The 19,141-nt window shown below is 44.3% G+C and overlaps 1 protein-coding gene across 1 annotated transcript in view; it reads right to left on the bottom strand.

The window, feature by feature from the left end:
* The window catches only part of CCT6A (chaperonin containing TCP1 subunit 6A), a 1,157,445-nt gene that overhangs the window by 330,822 nt on the left and 807,482 nt on the right, over positions 1-19,141 (bottom strand). The window contains exon 8 of the mRNA XM_044054211.1: positions 4,277-4,359. Coding sequence (XP_043910146.1) covers positions 4,277-4,359 — 83 coding nt within the window. The remainder of the gene's footprint in view (positions 1-4,276; positions 4,360-19,141) is intronic.

Below are 19,141 nucleotides of genomic sequence, written 5' to 3'. Positions count from 1 at the left end.
AAAAATCCACTAATTTTTAAACCTTAAATGCAATATAAAGAAATTACTTAACCAGAGCCAGTGTGAAGCACCCGATCTGTTTAGCAGCAAACGAGATCTGGGGAATTTCCTAGAGTATCATGGGAGAGGGTTTCAGCCATGAGCTAGTGGAAGACCTCAAGCTTTATAAAGGCGCAGAATCGGAACCTAGTATCGGTTCCAAACCCAGCCAGTACAGAATGAAGGCGAGACTGGACAATATCACATCAAAAGTTAACATTTTTGTTGATTTATTTTCCCATATGAAATAGTAATTCGCCTTTTTGAACATGAACGAAATACAATAAGCTAAAGAGATAAAGGTCCCCAACAGGGTACTAATCTGTGAAGCTCTGCTGATTCAAGCTGACCAACAGACTGACTATGATGAGGAAGAGCGAGTCTTGTGCATCAGACTACATGGCAAGAAAAAACAAAGATGGTGCCAGCTAATGCATCTTGTATCCCCTATGTCCTGGCATCCAGTTATCCATCTACTGGGGGATGGTGAAACACAATGGTATTTAGGCTGGCTATGGGCTTCTGCACAGTACTAAATCCCATGACTCAGTACTGCAAAAATGACCGTGATCATCATCAGCTCCTGGAAAATGTCAACACCCAGACTGCAAAGCCTGGGGAAAATGTGGACAGATGACCAGGTTGCTGCCTACAGAATAACTTCAGAGAAAGCACCTGTAAACGTGGTTATAGTAGAAGCTGCAGCCCTGGTGTACTGGGCACTATTAGGGACTAGTTTACCATAGTAATGGCAGCAAAGGCAATGCAGTTATCACTCCATCTGGAAATACTTTACAAGTCTTCCTTCTTTGCCCTTTGGAAAGGCAACAAAATGCTGGTCTATCAGATTCTGTCCTGTCCAAGTAAAACCTAAATTGTCCGTGCATATCAAAGAAGTGCAGAATTCATCTGATCTTGTTTTGTGAATATGGACAGAACAGTAAATTAATAGCCTGATTTAGGAAAGTTCAGTAACAAACTTCGGCATGAAAATGTGGTTGGGTACAGAGTGATCCTAACCTTGTGAAATATGAAAAAAAGGCTCTACACATTAATGCTTGCAATCTGGAGAAGCACCAAGCTGATGTCAAAGCCACTAAAAGTGAGATATTCCAAGATAACTTCCTGAATTGGGGGAGGGGGGCACAAAGCTGCTGGCTGAAATGGTTATAGGGTACGTTTTTCTAAACTGTCCCATCTCTTTCAGGAACAGTTTGATGAGCATTTGGGAATTAGGAAGAGTATGGTTAACTGGCAGAAAAACTGCAGAAGTGAACACTTTGATACTTGAAAATAAGCCTTGTTTAAAGAGGTCAGAAATAGAAATGAAGGACCGACAGCTTAGCCTGACTGAGCTGTTGTCCTCGGACTTTGCACTAGTGGGGAAAATCTTTTTAATTTCATTACATAAAAGTTTATGGTGTTTGGTCTCTTTGCCAGCTTCGTCTGATAGGGCTATTGTCTTCCGACTTCTCCATTTCATCATGTAAGATTTTTATTGTGTTTCGTCTCCTAGCCTCCCCTCAGGATGTGAATGAGGTTTTCAGAAAACATGTCTGAAATGGACAAGCACTAAATAAATTCACCCTGTCAGATTCAGTATTTTCATACTGGGGTGTGATGGATGGAGCCCTATGTTGTTATTGAAGTCTTACACCTATAGCACCAGCACCAGTGATTTATTTTTCATCATGCCCAGGAGTGAGAATCAGTGTGGTTCTGTGCCAGTAGGAGGGATATCAAAGTCACCCTAGGCCCGTCATCCTTGACATTCAGTATTACCCTGGGGATGAAAAGTAAGGAAGAATGAGCATAGAGAAATAGACCTGGCCATGAGAAGGAGAAAGCATGCGTCCTCCAGGCTTCTGTCTGTTGGAGCCCTAGTGCAAAATCTGTTGAGTTGTCCATTTTGTGGGGCAAACAAAGGTCTATTTAGCATCCACTATGAGATTTTCAACAGACCTCCTTGTGCTGTTTGCTGAGTTGCATTATCCTTGAAGTTATCAAGTTATAGGTTTGAGGCCTAGTACCCTGTTGGGGACCTTTAGTTCCCATACCTGCACTTCCAGTCTGCACAGTAAGAAAGCGCGACTGCAATCTCTTCTGTTTATATACCACATTAAGGAGTTGTCTGTCATAATCATGAGGGGGCCTGGAAGCCAGCTATGCCTGAAATGTTTTCATGGCCAGGAATATGATTATTTCCTTCACATTTATGTTTGACACTGCACTTTGGCTATCGTCTATTCTTCAGAGTCTCATTGACCAAGGGCCCCAATCTTCCTCCCAGGTTCATACCTAAAAGCTTTGGCACTCTTTCTACTGTTATGAATACTGCAACATGTGAATAGAAGAACATAGAATAGCTGTGTAAGAACTTACCATAAACTTGGATGTCCTTCTCTTCCATGCTGCAGTATTCAATCCCTCTCTACCTTCTCTGGCTCCCCTGCCTATTATACATTACTGGCCTGTGGGGATAGTTTCATCCTGTCATCCTTCCTTTTAGCCCCTCCCCTGATTACAGCCTAAGTTGTACCCTTATTCTAATCTACATGTGAATCTCTAGGGTCTACCAACTTGGACCCTCCTTAAACCTCCAGGAGTACTAGTGTGTGCGGCAGTCCATTCTGAAGACGGTACATGCAGACGGCACTTTTATACCCTACATCGGCTTATGACCAGGGAGCAGGACGTCACATGTACCCTCCTGAAGCAAGACTTTGGTATACTGACTGGATGTCGGCGCTGCAGGCAGCAACCTCCCTACTGTTATGAATACTGCAACATGTAATAAGGAGGACAGAGATTGCAACAGCTGACACCACCTCAATTCCATGAAGAAAAAGGAGGGGGGGGGGGCGGTTAAGATTTGGTTGCTTGTTTAGATGGAACGAAATGTTAAGAGTTAGAGAAAATGTTTCTGTACTGCTGAACTACCTTCCAGCTGCAATTACTAAAGCTAATGCTCACTGCAGTATAAGCTACTGCTCACTGCAGTTTCCTGAAGCCCAAACGAGCCTCAATTATTTCCACCACTTGACCCAGCTCCTGTATTACCTGTAATATACAATATGTGCGCACACACACACACACACACGATTCACGTATGTATGTCATCCAAATAAGAATCTGTTCCACGTTACTGCTACAATCATAATTAGTAAACATTTCTTCCTCCCTACAAGACAGACTCCTCCTGGTAGACATTTTCAGAATGACATGAATATCAGGATGTCAAGGTCAGACCAAGTGAAAAAAACAGAGGTGTGGCCATCAGCAAATTTTTAAAAACATAAGCTTACTTAGGCAGCATCAAGTATTACAATCACTGCAAAACACTAAAGCCTAACTACAACTTCAGTATAGAAATGACCTAAAAAATGTGATGGGACAACTAATTGTGCAACTACTTACTGTCACTGTAAAAATCTACTGTAAACATTTGCGTGGGTATATACTATACTTCAAACACTCCTCTCTTCATGCCGTAATAGCAAACGGCTTAGAATGTCAAGCCTACACAGAGTCGTGTCTTGCTGCCCAGATGTGCCATGTTAATGTACTCTAAGACAGTGCCCAGAATAGCTTGTTAAAGTCTTTTAAAAGCTATACACTGTTCCTGTGAAGCCCTGAATGTCCCAATTAAACCTTATATAATATTAAAATCTGTATACTGCGGTGGTGGTGCTGCGGTATCGTTGTGGCCTCACAGTAAGACATTGTCCTGTTAGATTCTCAGGTAGAGCATCTTCTGTGTGGAGACATGTGTGAATGGGCGTACCTTCGTTAAAGGTTGTGCGTCAGGGCTGGCAACTCGGCACGTAAAAATCTGCCACTCATTAGCAGACCGGAGTTCCGCTGTGGCGACCCCTAACCGGGAAAAGCCGAAAGACACAACAACATATTAAAATCTGTAATCAGGAAAAACAAAGATAAATCCACTAAGTTTAAGAAAAAAATCAGAAATCAACCAAGTGTGTGCGCATTTGGGGGCATCAGCCTGAAAAACAAATCAATGCAGACTGTCTAGTCACCAAACAACTGAGCCTATGATTAGGATTTATACAAGCCCATCAAAAACTTTCTTAATTCTATTACAAATGTGTTTAGATGAACTTCACATACATCAGCAGTCATAATAAATGGACATTAACATATTGAGAACAATTTAATCATAACATGAGAAATGCAGATCTGGGTACAAAACAAGTGGCACTGAGGCACAAATACTAACCTCTCCATATTTCTCCTTTTTGCCCTGCGCAGAGCTACAATACCCTCTTTTGCAAGTGCATCCAGTGAAAATGGATCAATGCCCTGCAACACAAAGATTAGAAAAAGTGGTCACATGAGGTACTCAGCAGAAAACTGTGTGATGAACAGCAACAGGCTCCTATTAATGCATCAGGTTTCCATGCACACATCTGAGAAGTATTTCTTGCCTATGACTTGAGACTGCCCTGACATATGATCTAGGTACTTCTCTCCCTCCAACACCAGTTCTTGTCTGATGCTTTAAGAAAATAACACATAATAAAGCTCATCACAGCCTGCATCAGATCATACAAATCTGTTTTCAGCAAAAGCACAGTTTTCAGCACTCCCAAGGGAGGAAGTGGGGGAGAAAGGCCCAGGCAGCTGCCAGAGTCACCTCGAAAATGTGAGATTCTCTCTATATAGTCCACCCATAACCCTATTTCAAAAACTTTACAAGCAGGATAAAAGCAGTAGAACAGATTCTCCAACACTGCTCTGAACAAAGACCTGGGAAGGTGTCTCTCGGATGTGTACTGCTCAGGAAAGATGCAGAAAAGGGTGCGTTAAAATCACAAATATCACAGAACTTAAAATGTTTGGAAGAGATACATGACAGACCAGGTGGTAGCTATACAGGCTGTATACACAAAAAGCTTTCCTAAACAAGCAACAGAGTGGATCTTGAATGCCATATCCGTGGTCAGGGATGCTTGCTGAAATAAAAGATACATTTTAAGAGCCACTTGGAATGCCAATGCTTACACACCATTTTGGCATTCTGTACCACTAACAAAGGATATGAAGAAATGCTGGTGCTTCTGGGGAAGCAGCAGTCCTTCAGTTGAATAGCACAGTTGTCTGTGAACATTATGGTACACATGAAAATTAGACTTAAAAACAGTGGGAGCTAAATGAGGAATAATACAAATTAAAGTTGTGTACTTACCACAAAGGCAGATCTGCAAAATCTGCATTCATCCACTTTTGCAACTGAAATGGACGTCAACAGACACTAGTTGCTGGACATCTACAAGACTTTCCCAAACTACAAAAACCTCTACTGTTCTCATCATGCACTGCACCTCCCTGTGTAGAGACAAGGTGCAGTGTATTATCGTTCCCATAATGCACCCACCTTCTTTCTCTCTAGACCAAGTCTGCCTCCAGATACCCATTCTTCTGTATCATAAGCAGACCTAACAGCCATTCCTTCAGTCTACATTTGTAACACTTTGCAAGACCACACAGAATATGGGTACTTTTAGAGTGTAAGCTCAAGGACAATGAAGGCTTACAGTGGTGAAACTTTTTTTTATATCTTACATGACCCAGTCCATCCACTTCAACAACATGACAGAATCATTATAATTTCTTCGAGTGAGCTCAAAACACACCAACTCAGACAATGGTAAATCCTAAGGTTGACCTAAACCTTTAGATTACTCAGCTTAGTATCTTGCAAAAGGATACAGACAATCCCAATATGCTACAGTATAAATATCAACTGATGTGTTCTAGAAAAAAAAAAAAAAAAAAAAAAAAAACAGGTAGACACTGTCCTTGCAAACTGCCACTTGAGTTTACCGTTGTCACAGCAGAAAATACAGTACATCAGCTATCTAGACAGAATGACTTTGGACACCTTTCAACCCAATAAACATTGGCAAAAGCAACAAATCTTGATCAGAATGACTTTGGACACCTTTAAACCCAATAAACATTGGCAAAAGCAACAAATCTTGATCATGACTTCCAAAACGTTGGCTCTAAATGGAAAACTGGCATCTATACTATGCAACAGCCCCCCCCAGCTTGAATACACAGGCAAAAACAAAGACTTGGTTGAATTTACTTCTGTTTCTACCTTTGGCATACAAGATAGGAACAAAATATTTTGACCTTAAGGAAAATGCTGTAAATCGTTCATGGGTTGGTACTAGGCTATCGGCCCTAGGGCCTATACAAGCCTAGCCATAACAATTCCCTGGATATTTCTTCCCACAATATTTACTTCCCTGGACCCCTGTCTAGCAGGGCGACTAACGTGATCCCCGAGGTGAATTTCCCATCCAATTGTCAAGGTTCCTTTTGAAGAGGGCCATGGAGGCACTCTGCTTGACATGTATGGGCAGTCTATTCCAGAGAATGAGGAGTCTCTGGGTCAGGAATCTATCCCTCCAGCATGTTTTGTTCATTGTGATGACAAGGTTTAGATCCCTGGAGCGTGTGGCTCTGAAGGATTGGGATTTCTTTAAGTGCAGCATGTCTAACAGCTCAGGGTTTAACATGGCCTTGTATGTTAAGCAGAGATCACCTCTGTGTAGACAATATGCCAGAGTATAGCTGGAGTTTTCTTTAGACAGTCAGCATAGGGCAGCTGCTTTAGGCCTGCAATTCTTTTAGTGAGGTATTTCTGTGGCCTTTCCAGCTGTTGCAGAGGTCTTGTGAGGTACATACCAAATGGGGTGTTGTACTCTATAATGGGCCTAATGATGGACGAGTACAGTGGCACAATGACCTCCTTTTTTCGGGATGAAAAGCCCTTCGTGATGAGGTGTGCCACATAGAAGGATTTCCTGACTGTTGTGGTGATGTGGTTATCAAAGGTGAGACCACTGTCCACCTGTGTCCCCAAGTCTCCAATCACACTTTCGGTGTTTAGTGTGGTAATTCATAGGTACATGGTTTTTCCCAAAGGGGATAACTATACATTTCTTGGCATTAAGCTTGAGCCCATGGCTCTGGCACCAAGCATCTGTTTCTTTAAGGCCCTTTTGTAGAATATCCACATCATTTGGGGATTCAATAATGGCTCCCAGTTTGCAGTCACCTGCGAATTTTGTTAGCCAGAGTCCCTTAGTGTTGGCATGTACTTCAGAGAATTATATGTTAAACAAGAGCGGTCCCGGGACTGAACCCTGAAGTACTCCACTTTTTACCTGTCTGGAGCTGGATTTGGAGTCTACTACTTTGACAGTCTGGGTTCTGTCAGTAAGCCAGTTGGGCAACCCATCGAGTCACGTAGGGATTTATGCCCAGTTTAGTAACTTTATCTAGCATTCCAGTGTGGGGGATGGTGTCAAAAGCCTTGGTGAGGTCCATCTAGGCTGTGTGGACCTCCTTACCCTCGTCCACAGCTCTGGAGACTGACCTGAAGAAGTCAATCAGGCTCAGGAGACAAGATCAGCTTTGAGAAGAGTTAAAATTTCAGAAACCCTTCTAGTTAATGTAACAGGCATGATAAACAGTCTTACTTTTGAACCAGCAGTCAAAGCAGATTAAGTCAGTCATAAGGAAGTAGTGCTATCTTTTTTGGAGCAAAAATAATGTTCTAAGGATGTAATGCTTCTCTTAAGAGGGAGGCCTTAGCAGGAAGATGCTTCAAAGACCTTGCATACCTTTAGAAATACTAATAAAAAGGAATTCAGCTCTTGATAATTAAAAGTTGTTGTTAAATGAATTTCAGAACAGTAACTAGAGGTCCTATGGGTAAGGTCTGACGCAACCATGACCACAAGACCTAGGCTGATGTAAAGCTGGAAGCAGACTCTTAAGCTTTGGGCCTGCTATTGGGTGTACTTGGCAGCCACAGTATGAACCTGGTTAGATGAGATTTCTTCCAACTCCAGGGATTCTACCCTCCAATGGTAGACTTGTGATGGGAGTTGAAAGCCAGGGTCTGCAAAGCAACCCATCCAACACGAAGTCCTTTGGCCTGAGTGGAGAGAGTGAACCCAACAGCATAGCAGATTCCAAAAGGGTCTCACTAGAGGCCACAGTCACATGCTCTGTTGTAAGAGACTGCAAAGAAAATAAAAAGTCTTGTTCGATAATCACAAGCCTCGGTGGATGACTAGACTGTCTGTCATCCAGTCCTGCAAGTCTTCAGATTCATCTCATGAGGAAATATAGGCTAAGCTTGCCCAGCAGACAACATAGTACACATGTAAACCCCTGATTTTCCCTGTCCCTTTCTCTACATTTAATCATTCTGGAGTTGTAATGAAAACATTGAGAACAGTCAGACACATCATGCTCTGAGCTCCAACTCCAGGCAAAAGAGGACAAAGTTTTGAAGTCCCAATAAGAGATTTGTTTCCTGAAATCTCACCATTTTAATAGTGATCAAAAATATTTCCCCAATGGGAAATTTAGCTTTCAGCATTATAGATCTGGTTTAAGACAGAGCAGTGATGCTACAATGATTGTACTGGGCTATGACAGCACAAAACAACAGACATGGTGCTGGCTAACTACTTTTATACCCAGATATCTTGGTGGTGAAAAGGGCATCTGCTAAGCCAATCTACCAGTCACCAGTATTTGAGTAAGCCAAGAGTTACCACAGCAGGAGATCAGAGAGAGTTATTACTGTAATAGTGAAACACAATGACCAAAGAAAGGATTCTGTCTCATCCATGCCATAGCAGTTTAGAAATACAGCAATGTGGAATTTGTAAGCTCCACTGAGACAGAGATCCAGTCCTTTCAGAATTTGGAACTATAGTACAGATACACAACTATACTATCTCTGGGCATTGGCAGGGCATGTAAGAACTTATCATAACAGTAGATGCCATAATGACCACTGCTGCATGAGAGTATGAGGAAGGGTGGGGAGGCCATAGTGGCCTGTAACTCAAGACTCATCTAGCTGAGGTAAGGGCAACTAGGAGTACCCGCCCCCAGTACAAAATTTGACAGAAGCAAGTGCTGCTGGCTGAAAAGGTAGAAGAGTACGTTTTTCCAGAACAAAGATCCAAGGGAGGCAGAATGGCTTTACTAGGAGGTTTTAGGTGAAGTACACACCTCAGAAACTTACCTCTAGTATGGACATAAAGATGGGGATCAAGATAAGCAAGCAAAAAATGGCTGAAAGGTGTGCCTTGAGTGAAGAGTATGCAAGGCCAGCTTTTAAAAGCTCAGCCAAGTAAGACAAAACAATTGGAAGAACCATTTGTATAGGTTCTTTATAAGCATGGCACAAAGTAGAAATTCTTCTCTACTGAGCTATGCAAGATTTCTGTGTAATAGGTTTCCTTGCCTCCGGGAGAGTCTAAGCACATCCTTAGGAAATTGGTATCTGAAAGAAATCAAAATCCCATCATTAATCATGCCAAACAGAGGACAGGCTCTGGAGAAAAAGGGAGTTCTTCTGTTATGTGGAGTCCATTTAGTGGAGAACCTTGTGGTGATGACCCCTGGCTAAGTGGTAGCAAAGGAGGAACCAAAGCTGCCTTGGTCAAAAGGGAGTCACCAGTAGAAAGTACAGTTGTGTACACTTACCACAAATGCAGATGTTAGAGCGTATTCACTGTTGCAGTCCTAACAAATGGGTTATCCGGCTACCGGTAGCCCTCAAAAAATGACGCTGGTTGCCAGTTGTAAAGGACATCAGGGCTTCTGATACAAAAGGAGGCAGCTGACGTCACTTCCTCAGTCTTTCTTGCCATAAAAGTCAGAAGCCTCCAGAAAAAAAGGCTAAGTCACATGCCAATTTGGCAAATATCCAATTCAGTCTGTACCTCAGGAAAAAAGAATAGGAGAGGACCAAAAGGGAGAAGGAGGGAGGGAAAAGTACAGTTTTGTGCCTACCATAAATGTAGATGTCCGATAGGTATGCATCTGTAGTCATAACATATGGGTTGTCCTGCCTCAGGCAGCCCTTCGGTCGGCCGGATTCCAAAGTCTGGGTCTGGCCTCGGCTGATGTCGCACTTTCCCCGACGTCAGAGCGTCTGGGGTATAAAAGCATCAGCCGACGCCATTTTCCTCAGTTTTTCTTGCCCCAGATGCCAGGTGCCCTCTAGGAAGGCTAAATTTGGATAAAAGCAATAAAGTTCCAAATATTTGCAAAATTATGTATATACAAACAAATACACCATAATAGATTCCCCCAGCTAGCTAAAAGAGGTGTAAGCACCCTAGGAGTACCACAGAGGGGTAGGAGGGAGGGTAATCCTGACTGCAGATGCATACCTATCGGACATCTATATCTACATTTATGGTAGGTACAAAACTGTACTATGTCCTTCAAGGATGCATCTGCAGTCATAACATATGGGTAGAATACCATAGCCAATCTGGGGGAGGAGGTACTAAGAAAAGGATGGTGTAGTTAAGATCCCCTAAAGGACTGCAGTAGCAAAACCTGCTCTGGATCTGGAGTATAAAGGCAGATTGTAATGTTTGGCAAATGTATGCACGGAGCTCCAAGTAGCAGCTTCTAAAATGTCCTTGGTAGCCACCCCTCGTAGGAAGGCTGTAGTGGTGGCCGTGGCCCTTGTAGAATGAGGCCTGATGTTTGCAGGAACTGTCTTTCCATGAAAGGAGTAACAAAAACGAATGCAATTTCCTATCCATTTTGAAATTGTCTGTTTGGAAATTGCTTTTCCTTGCACCCCACTAGCATATGCTACAAATAGTTGGTCAGTTTTTCTGCTACTTTTAGTTCTGTCCAAGTAGTGGCATAGTTGTCTGTGTATATCCAGGGTGTGCAGAAATTTTTCCCCCTCTATTCTGTGGATTTGGGAAGAACGTAGGCAAGTGAATAGCTTGGTTCAAGGATACTCTAGATACCACCTTTGGCATAAAAGTAGGATTGGTTCTTAGTGAGACTTTGTCCTGATGGAAGATAAGAAATGGCTGTACTGCCATTAATGCTTGTAACTCAGATACTCTTCTTGCTGAAGTTATTGCCAGAAGGAATGCAGTTTTCCAAGACAGAAACTGTAGCTCCGCTGATGCTGCTGGTTCAAAAGGAGGAAGTGTTAATTTCTCCAACACAAAGTTGAGATCCCAAGCTGGTAGAGGAGGTTTTCTTGGAGGTTTAATATTTTTTATCCCCCTCAAAAATTGCCTGAGGAGAGGGTGTGAGAAGATAGGCGGATCCACATTGTATTCTGCTGAAATTGCTGAGGCATGAATCTTAATGGAGGAATAGGACAGGCCATTGTGGAACAATTCTGCTAAGTATTCCAGAATATGTGTCATGCTTGCCACTGTCACATCTGAGCCTTTTGATGTGTTCCAAATGAGGAATCTTTTCCATTTAGCTGAGTATGTCTTCCTTGTGGAAGGGCGGCGAGCTTCCATGATAATGTCCTTCACCCTCTGTGATAAAACATTCTGATTGGGATTTAAGGAATTTTCCAGGCAGTTAGCTGCAATGTTTTCAAGTTGGGATGCATGATCTTGTAATTGTTCTGCGTCAGAAGAAGAGGCCATAGGGGGAGAGGCCATGGTTTTGCCTGTGACATGCTCCTCAATAGTGGATACCAGTGTTGCCTTGGCCAGTCTGGAGCTATCAGAATCACTCTTGGCTGTTCCTCCCCGATCTTCAGTAGAACCTTGTACATTAATGGGAGAGGTGGGAAGGCATATACTTTTAAAGCCTTCCAGCTGAAAGAGAGAAAATCCACCCTCCAAGCTTGTGGGTGGTATGTCCTTGAGCAGAATGTCTTCAGTTGATGGTTGAGGGGGGAGGCGAACAGATCTATCTCCGGCATTCCCCATGTCTTTGCTATGAGTTGGAAGATGTCTGGGTGCAGCATCCATTCGTGTGCATCCACGGTAGTTCTGCTTAAGCTGTCTGCCAGTGTGTTCTCATTTCCTGGCACGAACTGGGACTGTAGTTGGATATTGAGTTTCAGGCACAGTTCCCATAGATTCATAGCCAGCCGGCATAGAAGGTAGGAGTGTGTGCCTCCCTGCTTGTTTATGTACCACATGACCGTGGTGTTGTCTGTCCTTATTAACAGATGGCCTTGATGGAGGAAGGGTTTGAAAGCCTCGATTGCATGCATCACTGCCAGCATTTCCTTTTGGTTTATGTGCATGCGTAGCTGCCCTTGAGACCATAGGCCTTGGATACATTTGCCCTCCACGTGTGCTCCCCATCCTCGGTCTGAAGAGTCCATGGTGATGGTTTGTTTTGTTTTTGGTTTGTAGAAAGGCAACCCTCTGTTGGACTGGCAGGCCTGAGCCCACCACAGGAATTCCTTTTGAAGGCAAGGAATGATTGGTATCAAGGTTTCTAAACTGTGACTGTGTTGAGACCATACACTCCTTAGGTACCATTGTAATTTTCTCATATGCAGCCTGGCCTGTGGTATCAGAAGTATGCAGGATGCCATGTAACCCAGGGCCTGCAGGATTTTCCTTGCAGTAAGCTGAGTTTGTCTTGTCAGAATCATGAAGTAATCCGGAAGTTGTTTTTGTTTTTCTTCTGTGAGAAAGGCCATTTGGGTGGTTGTGTCCAGATCTGCACCCAAAAAGGTTATCCTTTGGGATGGAACAAGTCTTGACTTTTGGATGTTGACTGTGTATCCCAAGGCCTGTAGCAGGTGGATGGCATAGGCCAAGTCCTTTATCAAATTTCCCTTGTTGTCCGCTTGTATAAGGCAGTCGTCCAGGTATGGGTAGATTTGAATCCCCTGTAGTCTGCAGTGTGCAATTACTGATGCCAGGCATTTCGTGAATACTCTGGGCGCAGTAGATAAGCCAAAGGGCAATGCTGAGAATTGATAATGCTCTGATCCTGCAAGAAATCGGAGGTGTCTTCTGCAACTTGGTCGAATAGGGACGTGCAGGTATGCCTCCTTGAGATCTAGAGTCACCAGCCAAGATTCCTTGCCCAACATGGGAAGAAGTTGCTGTAGGGTCAGCATCTTGAATTTTGGCACAATGAGATAAGCATCGAGTGCGGACAGGTCGAGAATAGGCCTCCATTGATTTTCTTTTCTTGGTACAAGAAATTTGGCCTTGTTCTGAAAGTGGTACCTTTTCTATAGCTCTCATATGAAGCAAGCTGTTGATCTGCTTTAAAGCCTCTGCCCTCTGATTTGGTGGTAGGCTTGGCATTCCATTTCTTTTTGGCAAAGTGTGGAAGTGGAACCTGTATCCTTTGTCTATTATTTGCAGTGTCCATGTGTCCCTTGTAATATAATGCCAGTTTTTTGAGAATAAAGCAAGCTTTCCGCCCAAGGGTGCTTCCAGTTGAGCCCTGGTAGGCGGAATCAGAATAAAGTCATTGAGCCTATCCTGGTGTAGTAGTAGTTGTTGCTGCTGTTGCACTACTCCTCTGGTTGGCAGGCTGCCACTGACGGCCTCTGTAGGAGCCCTTCGATTGGCCTCTGCCTCTGGGGCGTCTGTTCCTGCCTCTCTGGGCTCTGTCCGAGTCTGGAAAGGACCAATTCTTAGTAGGCCAGTTTCTGCTGAATCTCGGAGGTTGTACTTGCAGGAAATCCTTAACTGTCTGCACAGATTTTGCCTTTTCTTCAAACTTTTTTAAGACCTCCTGAGCAGAGGAGCCAAATAAATTTTGTTTCTCCAATGGAGCATACAGGAGTTCAGCTTTAACATGGTCTGGCAAAGATTGTTCCTTCAACCAGGCATGCCTACAAATAACTGCCCCAGTCATAGCTGACCTAAATGAAGCCTCCAATGCATCATAGCCACATTTTAAGAAATGATTACTAACCTGCTGAGAGTTGTGTACCAAATCCTGAAGGGATTTACGGTCAAGGGGTTCAGCAGAAGAACGTTTCTTATTCAGTTCATCTAACAAATACTCTTGGTACTGTATCATATGAAATTGACAATTTAATGCCCTGGCGGAAAGAGTTGCAGAAGTATATACCTTCTTTCCCCATCTCTCTAAAGCTCTAGACTCTCTTTCAGAGGGTAGTGGATTTTTGGCAGTGGCAGCCGCAACCCGTTTAGGGCCCTGAGCAATAGTTTCTGGGTCTGCAGAATGGGCTTTATACAAATGGAAATGTGAATCCGGGACCCTGTAGTATCTATCAGGTTTGGCAGGGGCCGGAGGGAGAGTATCAGGGGCTGAGCTGACATCATTGTACACATCATCAATTACAGTCAAAACAGGAGGTATAGCTAAGGGCCTATATGTTGAGGCAAATGTAAAAAGGTCCTTAATCTTTTTCTGGAATCAGAGAATTCCTGACCTTGCCATTGAAAATGCTCTCTCATGGAGTGTAAGGTCTCACCAAAAGAAAACTCTTCAGGAGGGGAGGCCGAAGGGATAGATTCTTCAGCATCAGAATCCTCATAGGGCGAATAAGCCCCCTCCTGGTGGTCTGACAAGATCCATCAGTGGACTCATCAGAAGAGTGTGGGTCAGAGGGGGTCAGTCCTGGGCCTTTTGTCAGGCAGTGGGTGAGAGGCCCTTTCAGGGTGCGGTTGTGAACCTCTAATCAAAGAAATAAGGTCCTCTGCAAGGCTGAGGATCTGAGAACTAGAGGAAGGCCTCTGGGAGGTAGATTTGGGAGGCAAAGCTTTAGAAAGTTTAGCAGCCTTAGCCCTAGAAAAAGCCTTAATGGACATGGAAGCAGGGGGCCTAGCTGCCCCACGTGCAGGAGTAGAAATGTCCAAAGGAATGGTGTTGGACATTTCCTGGGCACTGGTTTCGGTAGGTATCTCGGTAGCCGACTCAGCCGGGGCCTCCTGGGCCGCGGTGGTCGGTTGAATGATATTGGAAGAAGGAATCTCCGCGGACTCGGTTTCAGCCGAAACCGAGACACTCGCGGTAGGCCTTACCGTGGTTTCAGCCGAAACCGCAGGCCGCGAGTGTCGGTCCTTGTCCTTCCGTTTTTTCACCAAATGTGAAGTCGGAGTCTCCGACGGCATTTTATATGCAAAAGTGGCCCCAAAAAATTCCTCTGCAAACTCCGACCGACATCTAAGTTCGTCGGTTGAAGGAAGCACAGGCTGAACAGGCCGATACGTCGTGGTCTGGGCCTAAGCAAGGAAGGCAGTAGGAATGGAAATCCTTATGAGGTATTTGTTTCCCACAAGTTAAACAATTATTTACTTTGACATCGGCTGAGGCAAGAAAGAGTCCCCAACGGGGTACTTAGCTTTTTCGAAGTCTTCGGTAGCTGAATTCACTGGATCTGACCGACCGGCACTTGCGAACAGCTTCTGCTTCGGGCACCGCACGGCAAGAAAGACTGAGGAAAATGGCGTCGGCTGATGCTTTTATACCCTAGACGCTCTGACGTCGGGGAAAGTGCGACATCAGCCGAGGCCAGACCCAGACTTTGGAATCCAGCCGACCGAAGGGCTGCCTGAGGCAGGACAACCCATATGTTATGACTGCAGATGCATCCTTGAAGGACATCAAGGACTGCAACAGTGAATACACTCGAAAATCTACATTTATGGTAAGTGCACACAACTATACTATGCTCATCGTGTTCCACTGTTGCAGTCCTTACAAATGGGTTTGATTACTAAAGCTCAGAGAAAAAAAGGAGGAGGAACCAACAAAAACAAGGGTTGCAGATAATGCCCTGCAACACAACGGTGGCAAACCCTGACCTGGCTCAGGAAAACAGAGGCAGATTATAATGTTTTGTGAAAGTGTGAATCGAAACCAAGTGGCAGCCTCCAAAATATCTTTAGTAGGAACACCCCTTAAAAAGGCTGCAGAAGTGGAATCTGCTCTGGTTGAGTGGGTCCTAATCCCTTGAGGAGGAACCTTGCCATGAAAAGAATAACAAATGTTGATGCAATGTGCAATCCACTTGGAAATTATTTGCTTAGAAATAGCCTTGCCCTGAGCACCAGGGGCAAAGCTGACCAATAACTGAGCTGATTTCCGAAGGTCTTTAGTTCTGTCCAAGTAAAACCTGAGCTGTCTGTGCACATCAAGAGAATGCAGGATCCTTTCACCTTTATTTTGACTATTAGGAAAGAAGGTAGGAAGGTGTATGGACGGATTAAAGTTGAGCTAGAAACCACCTTAGGCATAAAGGAGGGGTTGGGTTCTCAGAGACCATGTCTGAATGGAAACTAAAAGGCTCCACAGCCATCAAAGCCTGCAGCTCCGAAACCCTCCTTGCTGAAGTTATAGCCAAACAGGAAGGCGATCTTCCAAAAAAGAAACTTTAAATCTGCAAGAGGCAGCTGGATCAAGAGGAGGAAGAGCGAGTTTCTCTAGAACAAAATTAAGATCCCATGCTGGAGTAGGTGTCCTTCTGGGAGGTTTTAAGTTGCAAGCACCTCCGAGAACATTTTCATCAAGGGATGAGAGAAAATGGGTTGTTCAAGAGAACAATGAGCAGAAATGGCTGAAGCATGCAGCTTGATAGACAAAAAGGAAAGACCACCCTGAAGCAATTCAGCCAGGTATTCCAAGATAAGAGGAAGGGTAAGCTGAGAAGAAGAATCCCCTCAAGTCTGCATCCAATGAGAAAACCTTTCCCATTTGGCAGCGTAGGACTTCCTAGTGCTAGGCCTCCCTCAGCACATCAACCATCTGCTGGGAAAGGGAAGAAGATAAGGAAGGAGTCAAACTATGAGCCATGCTGCCAAGTGAAGGGATCGAAGATGAGGATGCAGAATAATTCCTCCTTCCTGAACCAAAAGATCTGGCTTCAGAGGAAGATGCCAAGGAGGGAATTGGGAGAGACTGTGAAGCAGCGGATACCAATGCTGTCTGGGTTAGTCTGGAGCTATGAGAATAATCCTTGGTCGTTTGTCCCTGATCAACAACACTCTGGGTAGAAGAGGACGGAAGGCGTAAACTGATGACAGCGTCCAAGGGAAGGACAGAGCATCCACTCCCCAAGCCCTGCTGTGATGCTATCTGGTGCAAGAGAGGTAGAAGGTGATTGTCTGGAGAGGAGAAAAGATCCACCTGGGGTGTGCCCCAACGTTGAATGATGTAAAAAAACTGCCCTGTTCAGCTGCCACTCGTGAGGATCCAGTGTTCGCCTGCTCAACTGGTCTGCCAAAACAGAGCCTTCCTGGAAGGAACTGAGCTAGAAGATGCAGGTCCAGGGATGCTACCATGGACCAAAGATGTATGCTTTGTCTGCACAGGGGGTAAGAGTGGGTCCCTCCCCTGCTTGTTGATGTACCACGACTGTGGTACTGTCCATTCTGGCAAGTAAGGTCCCTGGAGAAAAAAGGTGCTTGAAAGCTAGTAAGGCTTGCTGAACTGCAATCAACTCTTAGATTTATGTGCAGGTGCATCTGCTGGATATTCCACCATCCCTGTATGCATCTGCCATCCAGGTGTGCTCCCTAGGCGTAGTCCGATGTGTCTGTAGTTAGAACTTGAGTGGCAGGAGGTGTCCGAAAGGGCATGCCCTTGTTTTGTAGACAAGCTGCTGTCCACTACAGAAACTCCGTCTGCAGAGATGGAAGCAGAGGGATCATATCCAAGTCCTGTGTGTGTTGACACCAAAATGTTCTTGAGGTACCATTGCAATTTCCTCATATGCAGTTTTGCATATGGAATCACGAGAATTCAAAATGCCATGAATCCCAGAGCTTGCAGGTATTTCCTTGCAGGGAGCTGGGACAGGCCTTGAAGTAAACTGAAAGAGTTGCCTGCTTTTCCTGGGTGAGATGCATCATTTGTGCGGCTGTGTTGAGACTCGCTCACAGGAATGTTATCTCCTTGGATGGTACCATTTTTGATTTTTCCTCACTGAAAGTGTAACCCAGGGAAGAGAGAAGTCTTTATGAATTCCAGATCCTTTAATAGCTGCTCCTGAGATCTTGCTTGAATCAGACAATCATCCAAGTATGGGTAAATCTGAATTTTCTGCCAGCAAAAAGCAATGACTGGGACCAGGCACTTCGGGAAGACTCTGGGAGCAGCAGATAAGCCAAAGGGCAGCGCAGAGAATTGATAATGTTGCTTGCCCGCTCTGAAATGAAGATACTGCCTGCAACTTTCCCTGATAGGGATTTGCAGATAAGCCTCAGAGATCCAAGGTTACTAGCCAAGAATCCTTTTCTAGCATAGGAAGTAACTGATGCAGAGTGAGCATTTTGAAATTTGGAATTACTAGAAAAGAGTTCAGAATGGAAAGATCTAGGATAGGATGCCAAGTGCCTTCTTTTTTTGGAACTAGGAAAAGCCTGGAATAAAAGCCCTGGCCTACATGTTGAGCAGGAACCGATTCTATTGCTCCCAGATGAAACAGACAAAATTTGCTTTTCTACTTTTCTGCCTTTTGGTTTGGGAGCTGGAAAGGTGTGGAAAGAAAACTTGTGCCCCAGGGACACCGTTCTGAGCACCCATTTGTCGTTTGTGATAGAGGCCCAGCATCTGAAAAAAGAGCCAACCTTCTCCCTAAAGGACTCTCCAGGCAAGCAAGAACAAGCAGAAGTTGTAAAAGGTCATTGAGAGAGCTTTGATTGAGATGCAGGCTTGGAGCATCCCGCCTTAAAAGTGAAAGCCTGCCATCGCCTAGACCTTTGACGGGTAGCTGTCTGTCCCCTAGAAGATTTGTAACCCCTAGTCCTGGAACGGTTCTGTCTGCTGGTATCAGGAAAGGTCCAACTCTTGGAAGGGTAATTCCTGCTAAAGCGTGGGGGTTGAACTTACAGAAAATCTTTAACAGTTTGCATGGACTTGGCCTTATCATCCATCTTCTTAAGCACCTCCACAGCTTTGCTGCCAAAAAGATTGGTCTTTATGCAAAGGTACATCCAAAAGCTTAGCCTTGACAGGCTCTGGAAGAGGCTGTTCTCTGAGCTAAGCATGCCTTCTAATAACAGATCCAGTAGCCGTAGCCTTACTGGAAGCCTCAAGGATGTCAAAACCACAATGCAAAGAATGCTTATTGACCAGAGTGGCTAAATTCAACAAATCCTGCATTTTCTTACTCTCTGCCAAAAGAGGTACATTTGCAATCTTAGACTTAATAGCCTCCAAGGTGTGCTGTTGGTACTTCAGCATATGAAAAAGACAATTGGTAGCCCTAATAGCTAGGGTGGCAGAAGGATGTCAAAACCACAATGCAAAGAATGCTTATTGACCAGAGTGGCTAAATTCAACAAATCCTGCATTTCCTTACTCTCTG

Source organism: Protopterus annectens, chromosome 13.part0, assembly GCF_019279795.1.
Source record: "Protopterus annectens isolate FY-2018-M chromosome 13.part0, PAN1.0, whole genome shotgun sequence".
NCBI lineage: Eukaryota > Metazoa > Chordata > Ceratodontiformes > Protopteridae > Protopterus > Protopterus annectens.
Note: the sequence above shows the minus strand (reverse complement) of the source record. Positions and strands in the feature narration are given on the sequence as shown.